The sequence below is a fragment of the Nannobrachium achirus genome (assembly GCF_963921795.1).
Source record: "Nannobrachium achirus genome assembly, chromosome: 4".
In the NCBI taxonomy this organism is placed as follows: domain Eukaryota; kingdom Metazoa; phylum Chordata; class Actinopteri; order Myctophiformes; family Myctophidae; genus Nannobrachium; species Nannobrachium achirus.
The window spans coordinates 18,952,651-18,973,852 of NC_137813.1; the positions used below are offsets into that span (position 1 = coordinate 18,952,651).

At 40.1% G+C, this 21,202-nt stretch overlaps 1 protein-coding gene across 3 annotated transcripts in view; it reads right to left on the bottom strand.

The window, feature by feature from the left end:
• Positions 1–2,149: 2,149 nt before the first annotated feature.
• Positions 2,150–21,202, bottom strand: part of LOC308283357 (C-type mannose receptor 2-like) — a 28,606-nt gene continuing 9,553 nt past the window's right edge. For all 3 annotated transcript variants that reach the window (XM_080723778.1, XM_080723779.1, XM_080723780.1), the window contains exons 3-10: positions 19,970–20,044; positions 16,140–16,364; positions 15,878–16,020; positions 13,938–14,050; positions 6,208–6,416; positions 5,946–6,088; positions 4,929–5,041; positions 2,150–2,666 (exon numbers count right to left, since the gene is read on the bottom strand). In XM_080723778.1, the coding sequence (XP_080579904.1) occupies positions 2,525–2,666; positions 4,929–5,041; positions 5,946–6,088; positions 6,208–6,416; positions 13,938–14,050; positions 15,878–16,020; positions 16,140–16,364; positions 19,970–20,044 (1,163 nt within the window). In that variant the 3' untranslated portion in view covers positions 2,150–2,524. The remainder of the gene's footprint in view (positions 2,667–4,928; positions 5,042–5,945; positions 6,089–6,207; positions 6,417–13,937; positions 14,051–15,877; positions 16,021–16,139; positions 16,365–19,969; positions 20,045–21,202) is intronic.

Here is a 21,202-nt window from a genome sequence, read left to right on the forward strand (position 1 = left end):
CATAAAATCATTGACAAGTGGCTTCGATTCACAACCGATATGAATATTGAAGTCCCCGGAAATTATGCAGTGATCGTAATTAATCATAGTCCTTGACAGGAAATCGGCAAATTCATTGATAAAGTCCTTGCTTTTGGGGGGGCGGTAAATGAGTGCGCAAAGCACAGGGGAGGACATCCTTATCTCAAAGGACTGCAGCTCAAAACTAACATAGGTGGCTGCAGGTTGAATCATGCTGCAGTGAATATTATTTTTTAAAATGGCGGCTAGTCCTCCTCCAGAGGTTGTGGTTCGAGGAGTACTAAAAAATGTCAGGGGGAAGGAGTTCAGAGAAGGCTGTTGAGTCACCATCAGTAACCCAGGTTTCAGTTAAAAATAGAAAGTCCAAGTTGTGAGTGATGATAAAAACGTTTTTCCATTCATGGATCTTGTGTTAAAAAAGGCCATGTGAAAATTAACATTAACATTAGCATCAGGTCTGGGTGATGCTGTGGCGCGACCTAGTGGGCGGAGGTGGTTGAGCCCAACACTGCGCCTAAAGAGGTGACAATGGTAGGAGTGGGCAACTTAGATGATGGAGAGGGCCACTATTTCACAATCACTCCAGAGGGCCACAATGCATATTGTAAAAAAATAGATCTACAAGCATTGCGATGATCCATTATTTTCACAATTTTTTAACTCATTTACTGCCTATGACTAGTTTGACGAGTTATATGGCTGTGTCCACTCTGCCTATGACTAGTATGACGAGTTTAAAAAAAAAAAAATTGAATTTTTTTTTTTTGAAAAATTATTTTTGGACCCCATCAAATCTAGTAAGCATGATTTCAATCGCGATTTTGCATGTTCAACCCCCATACAACCCCATCTTTCAAACAGGGCGGCCATTTTTGTTTACATAACATGTAAAACATAATGGCTATTATCTCAAGAATGCCTGAACGGATTTCCAATCGGACTCTTTTGTTTGAAAGCTGTGAACAAACTGCACAAACATGGTGCATCATCTGTGCATGGGCGTGCATGATCTGTGCACTATAAATTACATTGAAGTCAATGGAGGCTTCTGGCGGGGAACCCTGATGGGAGCTGTTTCAAAATGGCAGTAAAATTGGAATCCTGTATTCTTTTTAGCTATTTTTTTAACTGGAATCCTGAAAAGTAACATTATTATTTAAATTCGAATACATTTACAGCTGCAAATACATTGACAAAAAAAGCACTGGTCATTATGCTACTACTATAGACTGAAGTAATTAAAGTGGGTAACAGCTGAAATCAATAATATATCAGTATTCCGATATCAAACTGCGGGTCTTGGCCACATGTCGAGAGGGCCACTTCACACTCACTCCACAATGCATAGTGAAAAATAGCTGATCTACAAGCTCAAAACGCGTTGCAGTCTTCTCCCTGTGATGTGGCCCCCTTATGGTTGTGGCCCTAAGCGACCGCTTATGTTGCTTATGCCAGGAACCGGCCCTGTCCATTTGGTTCCATTTCTACACTCTCAGAGTTACAGACCCGTAAGGGTCCATTTGGTTCCATTTCTACACTCTCAGAGTTACAGAGCTGTAAGGGTCCATTTGGAGCCCTCTGACAGTGGTTCTCAAACCTGTTTATATAAGAACCCCAAATTAATGAATATAAAATAATATTTCTATTAATGCAAATTAATGTATATAAAAATAATATTTCTATAAATACAAATTAATGTATATTAATAAAAGAAAATGTTTAAGAAATGTATAACATGGCAGATGTACAAGCTCAACCGTCGCAACGCTCGACACGGCGACTCGCTCGCTACCGCTCGCTCGGCGGTGTCTCACATGGCTCATGGTTGCCTCCTTTACAAGAACCTAACTGAACCCTGGTGGGTTGGGTTGGGGCTTTGCGCCTTTGTGACACACTGTGGGCTTGTACATCTGCTATTTTTTAATAGCCAACATCCAAAATAAAGTGAAAATGATTGTGATGCTGTATCAACCAATTTAGCTGGGGACCCCCTGGAATCCCCTCTAAGGACCCCTGGGGGTCCCCGAACCCCATTTAGAGAACCACTGGTGTACATAAAAATAATGGTAATAATAATTTTACAGTAATGATTGATTGAACACGGTAAAACCTTTATTTGACCTCAGTGTTGATTTAACAATGATATTAATCCATGTTTCAGTGTTGATTTAACAGTGATATTAATCCATGTTTCAGTGTTGATTTAACAATGATATTAATCCATGTTTCAGTGTTGATTTAACAATGATATTAATCCATGTTTCAGTGTTGATTTAACAGTGATATTAATCCATGTTTCAGTGTTGATTTAACAATGATATTAATCCATGTTTCAGTGTTGATTTAACAATGATATTAATCCATGCTTCAGTGTTGATTTAACAATGATATTAATCCATGTTTCAGTGTTGATTTAACAATGATATTAATCCATGCTTTGTTGATTTAACAGTGATATCAATCCATGTTTCAGTACAGAGGTGATACAGTGACCATGAGGATTTCACAGAACAACTCTTTCACACATCCAACGGATAGAGGAAGAACATGCAGAATCAGCTAATTTACCAGAATCTCCATCATTTAACCAATACCCAACACAGTCCTCGGCTTCTCCACCATTAGGCTGACCAGACATCCAGAACCTGTAGAAATAAACAACATGTCATTCATTCAGTCTGTCTGCATTAACCATCTGTCTATATATCTGTCTTCTAATTGTCTGTTGTACATTTACTGTTTGTGTAACTTTTTGTCTGAACACCAGCTGTCTCTCTCTGTGTGTGTGTGTGTGTGTGTGTGTGTGTGTGTGTGTGTGTGTGTGTGTGTGTGTGTGTGTGTGTGTGTGTGTGTGTGTGTGTGTGTGTGTGTGTGTGTGTGTGTGTGTGTGTGTGTGTGTGTGTGTGTGTGGCCCCATGTGAATGGAGATGATGCAACTCTCCCTGAAACTCTCCTTGAATGGCTCTGGACTTCGATTGATAGGACATCAGCAGCTGCGCTTCCCAATGAATTTCAGCTGTTGGTTTGTGTGATTGTATCAATAAAACATACAACGCTGAGAATTAACACATTTTTAGCACTGTTGGTAGGCTGAAGCCTCTATCAGAGTCCAGTGTAAAGAGCTATTCACTTCACCGCGGTAGTATCGCGACGCACGGTGATCGCGACGCACAATCCGTCATGCTAATAAGGCTGTGTTCAGCTACTAAGGCTGTTGTCTGCCCCGTCTTGGCTGTAATAGGCTACAATTAGTTATACATATGAACCAAATGGATGCTCATCATAATAGCCTGATTTCAGACTCGGCGCTTGAAAATCAGTCCGCTCAGAGAATTATCATTCTTATTATCATCCTACACTCTCAACTTGTGAGTTACATTTTGGAACCATTTGGTTCCTAACTTCCAAACTTCCAAAATAAAACAGTCCTGCCTCTTTAGCTCAGTGTTGTGTTGGCACGTGGGGCTAAAGAGACAGGGCTGTTATAGTTTGGATTTTGGAAGTTTGGAAGTTAGGAACCAAATGGTTCCAAAATGTAGGCTAACAGAGTGTAGGATGATGATTGCCTGGCTACATACAGGTTCAGGTTCAGGTTCAGGTTCAGGTTTATTAGTCAAATGCACATCCATACAGGTATAGACATACAATGAAATGCTTGTGCCAAGAGCACTCTCAGCCTTATTACACACAGAAAAACTGGTTCTCCATGTGTTGAGTCGTGTTGGCACGGGGGGTTGTGTGTTGGACTGGCGAGTGGATGTTCCGAGTTCTATCACCGCTTCCACGCATCTCTGCATGTCTTTTAGCTGGGGACGGGAACCCCACTGGTCCACAGGCCCACTTAACAAATGAGGCAGCCTATAAGCTTGTTCTTTTTTATGTAAGTGTGTGTTGTGTTGTGGTGTGCTATTTCTCAGTAGCATATTTATCAAAGCAAGCAAAACGCATAACATAAAACATGGGTTTGCTGGGAAAGGGGTTTGCTTCTAAAATCCTCCTGCAGGAGACCTCAAGATGGGTTTCCTGGAGCCATTCGTAAGGTGTGCTCTCAACCGTCGTCACAGCCATTTGGTTCCATTGTACACTCTCGACCGGTTTCCCGAAAGCCCTCGTAGCTCTTGATTGACAGGTGCCTGTGCAGGCTGTTTGGGTCTCTATACGACCATGCCTGAGCTTACGAGCGCTCAAAATTGCTTTTAGTAAGGGGAACATAAGAAAATCTGCGAAGTAAATTGTTACCAAGAAATGTCTTCACCAATGTGTTTCTAAAGGTATGTAATAATATGTACTAAAAGGTTGAAATTAAATTCCTGGGGGAAACCTCATAAAAAAGATGATTTGTGTTTGTGTCCCATTTACTTTACTATACAGGAAAAAAATACAAAAAATAAATCTGCTTTAAGTAACATGTGAGGGGTCAAACTAGGGGTTTTTCATGATGCTGAATCCATTGCAAACATTTGTTTTGCACGAAAAACATTCCATGGGCTACAAATGGCCCCCACAAAACGGTGAAAAGTGATGATTCATCACTAAACCATCGTTTTGTGGGTCCGATTTTAGCCCAAGGAATGTTTTTCGTGCAAAATAAATGCTTGCAATGGATTCAGCATCATGAAAAATCCCTAGTTTGACCCCTCACATGCTACTTAAAGCAGATTTATTTTTTGTATTCTTTCCCTGTATAGTAAATTAATGGGACACAAACACAAATCAGGTTTTTTTATGAGGTTTCCCCCGGGAGTTGAATTTCAACCTTTTAGTACATATTATTACACACCTTTAGAAACACATTGGTGAAGAATGTCTTGGTAAGAATTTACTTCGCAGATTGGTCAAATATCTTATAAAATCCCCTTACTATTTGGGAAATGCAGCCATTATTATTAATGAAGGTAAAGTCTTACGTTGGTGAGGTCAGAGGTGTTCCATCAACCCAGGTAAAGGATCCTTCTGTGTCTATGTCAGTCAAACCAATCCACACCCAGGTGCTGCTGGGAACAACACTGTCAACAAGGTCCTGGAAGAAAAGCTTCTGGTTACTTAAAGCTACAATCAGTAAGTTTCATGTCATCTCCAGACAGAGGTCTCAACTAGAACACAGGATTTGAACCCAGGTCTGCCGTGTGGGTAACCAAACCTTAGCCGCTCAACCAAGAGGGAATCTGCCTTTTGGTAGGAGAGATACTGAACTGAAGAGCTTCAGACAGGGCTACTTGTCAACCAGTAGGTTGAGTAGTTAATGCAGTGAGACCACCTCTAACCACTGTACATGTACTGTACCATACTGTACCATACACATTACTGTACATGTACTGTAACATACTGTACCATACACATTACTGTATATGTACTGTAACATACTGTACCATACAGATTTAGTTGGATTGGTTCCTCCATACAGATAAATTATAACAAGAGTGTCGATTGTGTCGACTAAAACTAGAAAAAATGTTCGACTGCCTTTTTCACTGACGAAAACACCAAGCTATGATGACTAAAACTAAGACTAAATATATTGACATTTGTAATAAAAAAAGAAAAGAAAAAGAAAAAAATAGACTAAAATGTCAGGGAGGGACTAGTGGAGAAGAGATCCACTAGAACTAAGACATGTCATTTTATGTGTGTTACGTGTTGCAGTGTGACAAGTTGTGAGCTTGTACAGGTAGATCAGCCATTTTCAGCACACAACCAAGGGTAAAATCTGCCATTACGACACCAAGCTCTGCCAAAATGCATTTTAGTCAACCCATGCAACTGTAGATTTAGTCAACTAAAACAAACCTTTCAGATGGAATTTTACCCACAAGACAACTAAATCAAAAGTTGGTGTCAAAATCAACACACACACACACACACACACACACACACACACACACACACACACACACACACACACACACACACACACACACACACACCAGTTTCTCTTGGCTGTTGATGATGATCAGGTCAGCGTTTAAGGCTGTACAGAATTGTCTGCTTTCATTCCAGGTTTTCGTCCCATTCTCAGGTGTAGAGACGTAGTAACACACAGCACCATCCCATGTAAAACCATCAGACTCTAAAAACAAAAAGAATAAAGTCAGTCACGCCAGTGTTTTCTTCTCTCCATTTGTTCAGATTAATGATAAATGATTAACATGATGTAACAGAGAATAAAAACACTGATGTCTCACTGACCACACAGGCTCCTCGGGTTTACAGTGACCGGGGTGGTCACTGTGACCGGGGTGGTCACTGTGACTGACACTGTAACTCTTTCACACATCCAACGGAGAGAAGAGGAAGAACATGTATGGTCAGCTAATTTACCAGAATCTCCGTCATTTAACCAATACCCAACACAGTCCTCGGCTTCTCCACCATTAGGCTGACCAGACATCCAGAACCTGTAGAAATAAACAACATGTCATTCATTACAATACATTTACAATGTTTGATTTGATCTCTAAACGTTTAGCTTGATAGTACAGACACTGTCTGTTTGCATTAACCATCTGTCTATATGTCTGTCTTCTAATTGTCTGTTGTACATTAACTGTTTGTGTAACTTATTGTCTGTCTGTCTCTGTCTGTCTGTCTGTCTGTCTGTCTGTCTGTCTGTCTGTCTGTCTGTCTGCAATGTGTGTGTGTGTGTGTGTGTGTGTGTGTGTGTGTGTGTGTGTGTGTGTGTGTGTGTGTGTGTGTGTGTGTGTGTGTGTGTGTGTGTGTGTGTGTGTGTGTGTGTGAGTGAATGAATGAATGAATGAATGAATGAATATTTTATTTTCGTGTCTGGACAATAATTGACCCATCCCACATGGGATTATCAGACACATCAAATACATACTGTACGTATAACCAACAAAACAACATTCCAGTGTGCATTCCACCAACAGCTTAATACAAATACAGTATCTCACAGAAGTGAGTACCTTACTGAAGTGCCTTACAGGAGTGAGTACACCCCTCCCATCCCTGCAAACACTCGAACGCCTGCAGAGATGAGAGGGGTGCACCCACCCCTGCGATACACTACATCTCCATATGGCCTGCACGTAACACAAAAGTCAACATTTGAATTCAACTATAAGTCACTCTTCTCCTCCTGCCCCACGCTTTAAATAGAAAATCTGCAAAAGCAAATACATGATCAAAAAGAAATGTAATTAAGGAACCATTCTCGTACTCTATTAAATTAATGTCAGGGTTATGAACTTTTTTAAATAAACATACTCTCAAATCATGATACAAAGGACAAAATAAAATAAAATGTATTTCGTTCTCTACTTCACCCAGATCACAGTATTCACATATTCTTTCTTCCTCTGCTAGGCCCCTGTACCTTCCTGTTTCAATGTGTAGGGGCAGAATGCCACATCTTAATTGCGCACAGAGTGACCTTTGACTCTTGGGTAAATTATACAAGATATATTTTTCACATTTATAATCTTGTTTAAGTAGACAATATGTTCTTAATTTGGGCTTCTGCCAAATTTCTTCTGCCCAGGACTGAATGCATTTCGCACAGATTCTAGTAACAAATTCCACCACATTAACTGATGTTCTCTGGAAATAATGTTCCTCGAGACCACATTCTACCAAGAGATCCGAGACTTCTGAAACCCATTCCCCATTCACAGATAGATCCCAGTAAAATATTTGGCTAGCCATCCTATTGGGTGGCAGACCCATCAACCTGTTCCAGAGATTTACCATGTTGGCCTGCCATCTAATTTTACAGGGGTCCCATCCCATATCACCATTGAATGCTGGAATTGGTGCGTATTTATGTAACCCCAAAAAGAATCTAATTGCCCGATTCTGAATACGTTCATTTAACTGAAACACTTTATATCCCCAAACCCCCGACATGTAATCTAGAATAGGACATACACATGTGTGATACAGTTTTGAGTATGTAAAATAACCCATGTCCTTCAAATGTTTTGTTTTACCTATGAGGCCTCCCAGTGCCCTGCCTGCAGAGTCTGCAAGAGCAGATACACCATATAAAAAGGACATGTGTTCATCTAGAAACAAACCTAGATACTTATACTTATCTGTAAACTCTAGTTGTTTTTCACCAACATAAAATTTGAAATTACTTCTTTTTGTACCTGGCTTTCTAAAATGCATGACTTGTGTTTTCTTTTGATTAATGCGCATTTTCCACTTCTTGCACCATTCATTAACACAAGTCAGCATTCTCTGTAGGTCTTCTTCGTTTTCTGAAAGTAAGACAAAATCATCTGCATAAAGCAGGATATCTACAGATACCTGCTGACCACATGGCACCCCTTTCTCAAGCCGTTTTACCTCTCTGGCCAAATCATTAATAAAAACAGCAAATAAGGTTGGTGACAAAATGTCCCCTTGTTTAACACCAGAGGGCGTTGGAAACCACTCTGTAAAGTAATCATTAACCTTTACACAGGCCACAGGTTGCCTATACAGAGAAGAGATTGCTTGGAAGAACTTTCCATTTACTCCACTTTGATGAAGCTTGAACTTAAGGAGGTTGTGGTCAACTAAATCGAACGCCTTCTGAAAATCTATAAAACAACCAAAGGTGTGTTTTTTCAACTTCAATCTATTTCTGATCACTGTAGTTACTGTATAAATATGATCCAAACAAGCCCGCCCCTTCCTGAAACCATTTTGTTCTTCTTCCAGTAGATGATTTTGTTCTAAAAATGTAACTAATCTATTATTTAACACAAAAGAATACAATTTATAAACCGTACTTAATAAACTTATACCTCTATAATTCAATGGAATCTTAGGATTATCCTTTGGGGATTTTGGAATTGGGGTTATAATTGATTTAAACCATGTAGATGGTATAATACCCTGTTCAAAACACACATTCAACAAATAGAATAATGAATCAAATAGTTTCTGAGATTTCAACACTTCATTTGGTAATTCATCAACACCAAAAGCCTTTTTGTCCTTTGCAGACTCAATTGCCTTTAGCACTTCTTCTCTACTCAGATTTCTATTTAAACTATCATCACTACTAAAATGTGAGCATGTCTCTGTCTGACAAGGTAAATGGTCAGAAGAAACATTTTCGGTACTTTCTTGTTTTGAAAATAAACCAGAAAAGGCTCCCTCCCATTCCCTTAATACTTTAACCAGATCAGATGATACTTCACCTTCACACCACACTTGCATAGGAATCTTTTTTGGGCGTTTAGGCCCCAAATTCTTTATCTCATTCCAGAACTGTTGTGGGTTCTGTGTGTTTAATTGTTCCAGTTGTATAATCTGCCCTCTTTGATATCTGCGCTTATAGAATCTAAGTTTTTTGTCAAAAATATATTGTTTTTGCTTATAGTTACCCTTAAGCTGCTTTCTTAAATCAGGATTTTTACATTTCAAAAAAAGATGTTCAGCGCTGCGCATATCTGACCATAAATGACCCAAATCACTATTCCAGTAGGGATTATTCTGTTTAGATTTTCTCGATTTGGATTTGTCCACATTGGTATTCAATTCAGAATGTACTAAAATACAGAACTCATTATACCATTTATCTAACTCCTCTTGATTTCTACTTAGATTCTGTAATTTTTCAATAAGTTTTAACATAGCAGTACGTCCCATATCAGAATTTAGGAAAGTGGCTGGTACATCCCGACACACTCGCTTTTTAGTATGTCTGGCTGTAACAGGCACCTCCTGCTGATGGGACATTTCTTGACCTACCCTAAACTTAAGCCACAACATTGAGTGATCTGGTAGACGACAATTATCTCCAATCAGGTTAATTAAACTTGTATCCTCTACCATTTGTGAGGAAAGCAGTACCTTAAATTCCAAACAATTTTCTAAGCAATCGAAAGGTTACAATATAATCAACAACAGCTTTACCCTTTGGTGACACTGATGTATAATTATCATATAGTGGATTGATCCTACCATTAAGAACACACATTCTAGAATCTCTTAGGAATTCTAGGAATGTTTCCCCATGTTTATTAACATAATCATCAATTGCAACTCTCCGAGGGATGGAGTCAATAGAAGGGATAAAATCTTCCAAGTTTCCAATTCTGGCATTCACGTCCCCACCAATATAAATTGCATCCACTTCAGAAAATTGATATATCAAACTTAATAACCGACAAAAAAAAGCTGAAGCGTCTCTTCCCCAGGGGGAGTTTTCAGGTGGGAGATAACAGGAAAATATAACAAAACTATACTCTGATACTTTATGTTGAAACAATAAACCTATAATCCCGTCATATTTTTCAATAATTTCAATCCTGTAATCAATAAATAAGATGGATCTAACTAACATCCCCACTCCCCCTGATGCTCGGCATGCTTTAGTGTGCATTTCCCTATTTAATCCAAACCATACATACCCATCCACTTCAATAATATTTTCCCCTTGAAGATGAGTCTCGTTTAAAGAGACAATGTCTGCATTCAACGACTGTAGAATGGATGACCTAAGGTCACAGTTTGCTAGCGTCCATCCATTTATGTTCCAATGTAAGAATGAAATGTGCTCACGTGGGCTGTGTGAGTTTGGGAAACCTCACGTTGTAGATTCATGTTCCTTCTCCTTATTTTGACTTAAAGCAGGCCATTCCTCCTCGTAGCCTCTCACGACAACTCCGTCGTCGCTCCCATTGCGTTTCTCACGGGCAGCCTCGGCCCCATGAAGCCCCGCTGCAGAGCCAACCGAGTGCCTTCTGTATCTTCGGTCCTCTCTCCTTCTCCAGTGCTGGCTCCCCCGGTGGCTGCCCCGATCACCACCTGTCGTCCCCGTCTCGTCTCTCTCCTTTCCTCGCCGTATGAGCCTTCCATTTCCTGTGATAAAGAAGTCTTTTCCACCGGGGATTTCTCTAAGCAATGTTTTAAAGTTCAGTTCAATTAGCCGATCAGTGTGGGATTTAGCAGACCGCACATATACTTTTCCATACTCAGGATGATCTTTTAATTTATTTTTTTGGCGAAGAATGGCAATCTTCTCTTCTCTAGATCTGCATTCAATTTTCACCAATCCAGGCTGCTCTCCTCTCCCTTTTAATCGAATTGCATCCGCAATTTCGACCTTGACATCGAGACCGCTCTCCAGAAATGTTTTGACTTTTTCACGTATATTTTCCTCTTCTCATGGGCAGTCCGGCCACAATTAAAGAAACGTCAGGATCAAAACTTACTTTGGGCAGAGCACCGTCTGAGTTGAGCTTCCCTTCCAAAGCTTCCATACGAGCTTGCAACCCCCCAACTTCAATATCAAGCGTGTCTTTAATTTCACGGCGGTGTTTCTCTAAATCCGCCCGTATTGTAGTGTGATTCTCTTTAATGGATTTTTGCAGAGATGATTCAATGCGGTCAATCTTTTTCTCAATCTGTTTCTCAAACGCATTCTGCATTTTTACCATGTCGTCCTTCATATTGTCCATTTTACTGTTGATTTTCTTTAGCTCATCAAACAGCTGTGCAATGTCTTTGTTTTTCACACCACTCATCTCGGGTCCTTTCGGCTCACCCATGACTTTCTTGTCCGTGCTTCGGAGTTGTCTCAGACGGGATTCCTTCTCCTTCTCCTCCATCCAGGCTCAGGCCGCTGCGGCACAACGCCGCGTGTGTGTGTGTGTGTGTGTGTGTGTGTGTGTGTGTGTGTGTGTGTGTGTGTGTGTGTGTGTGTGTGTGTTATTATTACTAGAAGCTCGGCCGCCAGAAGCCAACTCGGGACCTGGCCAACTCGGGAACGATGTAAATAGGGAATGAATGTCTCGCCCTTTAATGCAAACCCCATTATACCTGTTGTCATAGCATCCGTTTTGACCATCTGTTTGCCTGTGTCCATTTATGCCCATATATGGAGATATCTGTCAACGTCCATTTTATGCCCATATATGGAGATCTCTGTAGGACCCGTTTTGACCATCTGTTTGCCTGTGTCCATTTTTGCCCATATATGGAGTTATCTGTCTGTTTGCCTGTGTCCACTTATGCCCATATATGGAGATCTCTGCAGACACAGTGCCGGTTCCGGAAAACTCAGATGTGGAGCTGATGTCAGACATCAGCTCCACATACGGGCGTCCATATTATGCCCATACAGTATATGGAGATCTCTGTGAATGCCCTACCCTTTAATGCAAACCCCATTATACCTGTTGTCATAAGACCCGGTTTGACCATATGTTTGCCTGTGTCCATTTATGCCCATAGGAACATCAAAACATGTCATACTGATGACATTCAATACGTAACCATGACATTTTTTGTTGACTCATGTGAATGACCTACCCTTTAATGCAAATGCCGGTTTCCTCAGAAACAGCCTGATGTCAACAATCATCTCTGCAAACGGAGATTCCGAACGCTTCGCGCATGTTCGGGAAAACCGCGCAACAGTCCACTCTGAGAGTGGGCTGGGTCTATGGGCTGGAACCAGGCAACTGTTGTAGACTAGAGTATTGCTCCTCAAAATGAGTTTCGGCGACTCACTGTGCCCATCTATTTGCTGAAGCGGGGTTCGAACCCGAGGCTCTCAATCGTCAGTCCAACAAACAACCCGTCATGCTATTAAGGCTGTGTTCAGCTACTAAGGCTGTTGTCTGCCCCGTCTTGGCTGTAATAACTATAGGGCTACAATTAGTTATACATATGAACCAAATGGACGCTCATCATAATAGCCTGATTTCAGACTCAGCGCTTGAAAATCAGTCCGCTCAGAGAATGTGCTGAAGCCAGGCGATTATCATCCTACACTCTCAACTTGTGAGTTACATTTTGGAACCATTTGGTTCCTAACTTCCAAACTTCCAAAATAAAACAGTCATGCCTCTTTAGCTCAGTGTTGTGTTGGCACGTGGGGCTAAAGAGACAGGGCTGTTATAGTTTGGATTTTGGAAGTTTGGAAGTTAGGAACCAAATGGTTCCAAAATGTAGGCTAACTCACAGAGTGTAGGATGATGATTGCCTGGCTACATACAGCCCACTCTCTGAGCGGACTGGTTCTCCATGTGTTGAGTCGTGTTGGCACGGGGGGTTGTGTGTTGGACTGGCGAGTGGATGTTCCGAGTTCTATCACCGCTTCCACGCATCTCTGCATGTCTTTTAGCTGGGGACGGGAACCCCACTGGTCCACAGGCCCACTTAACAAATGAGGCAGCCTATAAGCTTGTTCTTTTTTATGTAAGTGTGTGTTGTGTTGTGGTGTGCTATTTCTCAGTAGCATATTTATCAAAGCAAGCAAAACGCATAACATAAAACATATAGTTCACCTTTGTATTTTTATTTCTTTCTTATATAAATATATAGTTCACTTGTTTATTTTGTATAGGAGGTGTAGCCTACTCTGCCATTCTCTAGACTTAGATAGCTTTTTTAAATATACTTTCATATTTATACTTAGTTATATAGTGCTCAGTTTTCTACGAAGGGTGCTTACGGGCGCCCCAGGCGCACCCTTAAAAAAGCCATCGTAAGACAGGTCTGCAGCACCCGTGGGAAGCTTGCGGGAAAGGGGTTTGCTTCTAAAATCCTCCTGCAGGAGACCTCAAGATGGGTTTCCTGGAGCTATTCGTAAGGTGTGCTCTCAACCGTCGTCACAGCCATTTGGTTCCATTGTACACTCTCGACCGGTTTCCCGAAAGCCCTCGTAGCTCTTGATTGACAGGTGCCTGTGCAGGCTGTTTGGGTCTCTATACGACCATGCCTGAGCTTACGAGCGCTCAAAATTGCTTTTAGTAAGGGGAACATAAGAAAATCTGCGAAGTAAATTGTTACCAAGAAATTTCTTCACCAATGTGTTTCTAAAGGTATGTAATAATATGTACTAAAAGGTTGAAATTCAATTCCTGGGGGAAACCTCATAAAAAATATAAAATATCTTATAAAATCCCCTTACTATTTGGGAAACGCGGCCATTATTATTAATGAAGGTAAAGTCTTACGTTGGTGAGGTCAGAGGTGTTCCATCAACCCATTTAAAGGATCCTTCTGTGTCTTTGTCAGTCAAACCAATCCACACCCAGGTGCTGCTGGGAACAACACTGTCAACAAGGTCCTGGAAGAAAAGCTTCTGGTTACTTAAAGCTACAATCAGTAAGTTTCATGTCTTCTCCAGACAGAGGTCTCAACTAGAACACAGGATTTGAACCCAGGTCTGCCGTGTGGGTAAACAAAACCTTAGCCGCTCAACCAAGAGGGAATCTGCCCTTTAGTAGGAGAGATACTGAACTGAAGAGCTTCAGACAGGGCTACTTGTCAATCAGTAGGTTGAGTAGTTAATGCAGTGAGACCACCTCTAACCACTGTACATGTACGGTACCATACTGTACCATACACATTACTGTACATGTACTGTAACATACTGTAACACACACATTACTGTACATGTACTGTAACATACTGTACACATTACTGTACATGTACTGTAACATACTGTACCATACATATTACTGTACATGTACTGTAACATACTGTACCATACAGATTTAGTTGGATTGGTTCCTCCATACAGATAAATTATAACAAGAGTGTCGATTGTGTCGACTAAAACTAGAAAAAATGTTCGACTGCCTTTTTCACTGACGAAAACACCAAGCTATGATGACTAAAACTAAGACTAAATATATTGACATTTGTAAAAAAATAAAATAAAAGAAATTGCCGTGTGGGTAAACAAAACCTTAGCCGCTCAACCAAGAGGGAATCTGCCCTTTAGTAGGAGAGATACTGAACTGAAGAGCTTCAGACAGGGCTACTTGTCAATCAGTAGGTTGAGTAGTTAATGCAGTGAGACCACCTCTAACCACTGTACATGTACGGTACCATACTGTACCATACACATTACTGTACATGTACTGTAACATACTGTAACACACACATTACTGTACATGTACTGTAACATACTGTACACATTACTGTACATGTACTGTAACATACTGTACCATACATATTACTGTACATGTACTGTAACATACTGTACCATACAGATTTAGTTGGATTGGTTCCTCCATACAGATAAATTATAACAAGAGTGTCGATTGTGTCGACTAAAACTAGAAAAAATGTTCGACTGCCTTTTTCACTGACGAAAACACCAAGCTATGATGACTAAAACTAAGACTAAATATATTGACATTTGTAAAAAAATAAAATAAAAAAAAATGTCAGGGAGGGACTAGTGGAGAAGAGATCCACTATGTCATTTTATGTGTGTTACGTGTTGCAGTATGACAAGTTGTGAGCTTGTACAGGTAGATCAGCCATTTTCAGCACACAACCAAGGGTAAAATCTGCCATTACGACACCAAGCTCTGCCAAAATGCATTTTAGTCAACCCATGCAACTGTAGATTTAGTCCACTAAAACCTTTCAGATGGTATTTTACCCACAAGACAACTAAATCAAAAGTTGGTGTCAAAATCAACACACACACACACACACACACACACACACACACACACACACACACACACACACACACACACACACACACACACACACACACACACACACACACACACACACACTCTTGGTTTACATAGGTTGTGGGGACATTACATAGACTTCCATTCATTTCCTGTGGCCTTACCCTAACCTCTATCCATAAACCTAACCCCTAACCCCTAACCCTAACCCTAACCCTAACCCTAACCCTAAACCTAACCCTAACCGTTGTGGGGACCTACTATTTGGTCCCCACAATGTCTATTTCTCCAATTCTTCATTACTTGTGGGGACATTTGGTCCCCACAAAGTAATAAAAACCTGTCCCCCCACACACACACACACACACACACACACACACACACACACACACACACACACACACACACACACACACACACACACACACACACACACACACACACACACACACACACACCAGTTTCTCTTGGCTTTTGATGATGATCAGGTCAGCTTGTAAGGCTGTACAGAATTGTCTGCTTTCATTCCAGGTTTTCGTCCCATCCTCAGGTGTAGAGACGTAGTAACACACAGCACCATTCCATGTAAAACCATCAGACTCTAAAAACAAAAAGAATAAAGTCAGTCACGCCAGTGTTTTCTTCTCTCCATTTGCTCAGATTAATGATAAATGATTAACATGATGTAACAGAGAATAAAAACACTGATGTCTCACTGACCACACAGGCTCCTCGGGTTTACAGTGACTGGGGTGGTCACTGTGACCGGGGTGGTCACTGTGACCGGGGTGGTCACTGTGACTGGGTGGCACTGGCATGTGGAGTTCAACTGTTGATAACTGGACTGGAGCTGATCAAACAGGGTCTGAAGCTGATGGTATCTGGACTCCAAGTAACCATAGCGTGCAGTCAGGTTGGCCAGGTCGTCTTTCACCAATTCACAGTCTGTAAGGAGAAGCAATCATAAACCATCCAGCAATACACTGTAGTCGGGGGCGTTAGGGATATTTCGTGCTAATCAGTCTAAAAGCACCAAATTTTGCACAGATGTAGCCCAAGGCATGCTCTAATTATTTAACTAGGGCGCCCGGGCCGCCGACCTTCGGGGTCGCCACAGCGGCCAAATCAAGTTGGGGTCCCATCGACTTTCTATACAGGAGGAAAATACCCAGAAGGGGTCTAACTAGATATTCTGACATCCGTGAGCCTTCAGTGAACACTTTATTTTCGAAATCTGGGCGTTAGTTTTGATTTGATAATTATTATTATTATTTATTGTCAATGGAACATGCAATATTTTACCATATTGTCGGCATTATAGTGTGTCATGATAACGTTTTCAGTGAGAAATGTGTATTTTAACGCCACAATCCCGTTAAGTCGTATGTATTATTGATTATATATGATTATTATTGCTTTTTTTCACTTGAATGTGCCTATAATTGCGTGGTTTCAAGATGCAATAAGGGCGGCTTAGCTCAGTTTGTAAGTGATTTGCCTCCTAATCTGCCGACCAGGGATCAAATCCCACTCAATTTACACCTCAACTTTTATTTTATTTTTATAATGTCAGTCCAAACCATTATTTATGAAGCAACAAATCGTACTTTAGTGTTAGTTTACGGTTGGTCATAATTATAGGTTAGGCTTAAAGGACAACTTTGGTTTTTTACAACAAGGGTTCATATTTTAGATTGTAATTAGAGAAAAGAAAAAGTGAGTGTTAAAATGTTTTCATTTGCTTCGTTCTATTGTTTTAGAGATTCTTATTTCAGTGTTTGGGGCATGCGTACAAGTGGCTAAATTTGTCATTTTACACAGAATAAGCTAATTCACAAGATACAACGCAACCTTTCATGGTTGGATGTGACTTATGGGGCCTAGAAGTGTTACTGTAAATAGCATTAAAGAAACTGCTGGCTTATTGTGTCTAAAAAGACATATTTAGCCACTTGTACACATGCCCCCATGCGTACGCATGCCCCACATTTTAGCATGGTAAACGTGATAAAACAATAGAACGAAGCAAATGAAAACATTTTAACACTCACTTTTTCTTTTCTCTAATTACAATCTAAAATATGAACCCTTGTTGTAAAAAAACAAAGTTGTCCTTTAAGGCTTAAAGTGATCCCTGACTAATACGACAAATATGCCTTAATACATTATAATTGTCCTCTAACTACAATGTAAAATTAAGAACACCTTAAATATTGTATTTCTTCTATAAATAGCTAATCTTTCACTCAATAGGAGAAATACCTGTCGCAAGTTGATGATGTCATAAATGTCATGTGTGATCTATCCCTATGGAATTTATGGCATGCATGTGCAAAAAACACATTTGAAATATTGATTTGATGCTCATATTAAACATAGGAAGTATTACGTTTGTTTTTATTTTCACATGCATGCCATAAATTCCATAGGGATAGATTACACATAACATTTATGACATCATCAACGTGCGACGGGCAGGTCCCCTACTGAGTGAAAGATTAGCTATTTATAGAAGAAATAAAATATTTAAGGTGTTTTAAATTTTACATTGTAGTTATAGAGGACAATTATAATGTATTAAGGCATATTTGTCGTATTAGTCAGGGATCACTTTAATAACATTTATTCTCAATTTACCATATTGTTAAATGGTGCATTGATCTACTATAAGTGAGCTTGTAGATCAGCTATTTTTGGCAAATAGATTTGGTAGAGAGTGAAAAAAGTATCAAGTACGTTAGGTCGCAGTTACTATCAAAACCTCCACCGGCTGTCTGTCCGTCCGTCTGTCTGTCTGTCTGTCTGTCTGTCTGTCTGTCTGTCTGTCTGTCACGTAACGCAACGTAACGTAACGTAACGTAACGTAACGTAACGTAACGTAACGTCACGTCACGTCACGTCACGTCACGTCACGTCACGTCAACTGCGTAAGCTGAATTAAACATTTTTCCTAGCCCAACCCTACCCTCCCCTGCCCCTTCTTTGTATATACTTACTGTTTGTTTAGATTTACTGTTTTCTTTTTTTGTTCTCTAATTCTTTTTTTTTCTTTACATATCTACTGCATAGTACTGTGTTCTATTCGTCTGTCATTCAATGTTATATGAGATACTTTAATGGTTTCCGGTGGAAATAAGCTTAGTCTTTTCATGGATCTCCTTTTAGTAGACCGTGTACCAGTGAACTGTACCGTCATGAAACTGTACCTTTTCCTATGCAAACTTCTAATAAAGTCTTCAATCAATCAATCAAAACACACACACAGGACACACTTCCGTAGCAATATTATTCTGCAAAGCAGATTCGCCTCACGCAATTGTCTCTGCTCGCGCGTGCTTTATGCTTTACAAACACGGATATGTCTTTACACTTACTCAAATTTGTTTAAACATTAATACAAATTTTAAACATTGTTTAAACATTGTCTAAACATTATCTAATTCACCGTTTGTCAGCCTTCTGATTGGTCCCTGAGACTCCCTGACTGGCCAACCAGAAAAATACATTCACTTTTTGCAAGCGGGGGTGGAGTTCTGCAGTCGGAGAAAGTGGGAGCCGTCTTTCACCGGCTGTCCGCACTGCGGAGCACGGCCAGGCCGCTCGCGACCATAGCGTTTGCGATCATTGTAATGAATAAGCTTCAACAGACTAGTTCACATGGACCTTATCAATGGTCTAACTTGTTACGTTTGGGTACATATATTTTAAATGGGCAGAATTACGAAAAGCCAGCCTATTATGTGAGGAGAACTCACTACCTTGAGATTATAGTTCTCCTCTTCCTACCCAAGATGCAATGCGCGATTTCTATTCTCTCTCTGATCCAGAGGATTAAACTAATTAAAACATATATTTTCGGGGGAAAATTACTGTTTTGCTATGTAATTACTGTACCTTTTTCTTCCCTTTTTATTAATATCACGTAGATGTGGTTTTTTTGGTACTTTATATAGCTGTAATGAGGCTATGAAGGAAAAAAAAATCCCATCCACTTCCACTATAAAAGAATCTGCAATAGTGATTCTGTCCCACTGGGATTAAACAAATTAAAACATATATTTTCGGGGAAACTCCCTGTTTTGCAATGTAACTACTGTACCTTTGTCTTCCCTTTTTATTAATATCACCTAGATGTTTTTCCTTTGGTACTTTAAATTGCAATAATGAGGCTATGAAAGAAAAAAAAAAACATTCACTGCCACTATAAAAACAATCTGCCCAGGGTTAATGTCCCATCATAGTAACAGGGCAGAATGGGGCGGGATTTGCAAAAGCCTGAATTAAATAGAGTTTTGCTTAAAAGTAAAAAAAAAAGTAAAGTAACTAGTTACCTTTTAAATTGTGGTAATCGGAATTTGGATTACACAAGTAGCCTACTGTGTAAATCCCTGTGTAGGGGATTAGTTTTGAAAAATAACCTTCCCAATCCTACACATACACACTCGGACGGATGGACGGATGCATGGACAGACGGACGGATGGATGGGCAGAACAGGTATTACATAACCAGGTGGGACATACATTATATTTGATTAAAAAAAAATACTTACTAGTGGACAGTTCCTGCACTTTGTTCTCACTGACATTCAGCCTGGTTTCTACAGCAGACAGCTGAGCACTATGAGCTGAAATCAATACAACATGAATATTGAATTAATCTAACATGAATATGAAATCTATACAACATGAATATTTAACAAAAAAATATTGTTCCTTCGAAACAATTGTGGGCACGCTTCAAGACAAAAAACAATGGCTATAATAGTACAAAATGTCAAGATCGCAGGCAGTGCTCTCTTTGACAAAAATGGTAATTGAACCACAATGCAGACAAGCAGTGATTACATGAACTTAACGGTATGGACAATTAAATCAAAATAAAAAAATATAGCTGCAAGCAGTGAAAAAGTGGCCAAGCCAGGAAAAAGTAAGAAAAGAAAAAAGCAGTGGAAAAAAGCAGGAAAAGCAATAAAGGTGGGAAAGAAATCAAAGAAAAACTAGAAGCCGTCTCCGGCAGGTCAGGTAGATTTTTTTGGCCTCCTGGTGGCACTATAATAGGCCAATGTGAAAAAGGTGCCACGTGTTCTTGGGCCTTTCACGGCAATCGGGCGCTGCATGCGTGATTTGAGGCATTTTGTTCCGAAAATGTGTTAATGCAAAAGTTGACCCAGTGGTGGAGCTATAACATGCCAATGTGAAAAGGGTGGCATCTGTTCCTTGACCTGGTGGGAATGTGCATGCAAAATCTCACGCACACATCACAGGCTGTGTTTTTGGCAACTTTATCGCTGCTTGCAACTATATTTGTTTTTGTGTGCACTTCATAGGCATGTTAGATAAAGATCCTTAGATGGTGTGTAGAATGTTTCATGCAAATTTCTCAAAAATCCCAGGATAAAAACTGGTTTTACAAACTGCTCAAAATGATATAGCGCCCCTTTGGCCAATTGGAGTAAGATTGGTTTCAGTGATATTTGGACTAATCCTCTACACTGTAGAGTCTACAGTATTTCATCATGAAAAGTTGACTATACATGTATTTTTAGAGGCAGAAGAATAATTTGCATAAAAATGCAATATTCACAATTTAAAAAACAAATCTTTAGATATTGGTCAAAAGTTCATGTAAAAAAAAGTTCCGTGGACGTGTTGCGAAAATCCCAGAATGGTGGGAGATCTAAAGGTCAGAGGTCAAAAGTCAGTGTGGCAAAGTTGTTCGGCATGAGGAGACGCATATGTGTGTCCCGGTTTCATGGCTGTATATGAAACAAAGCATGAGCTAT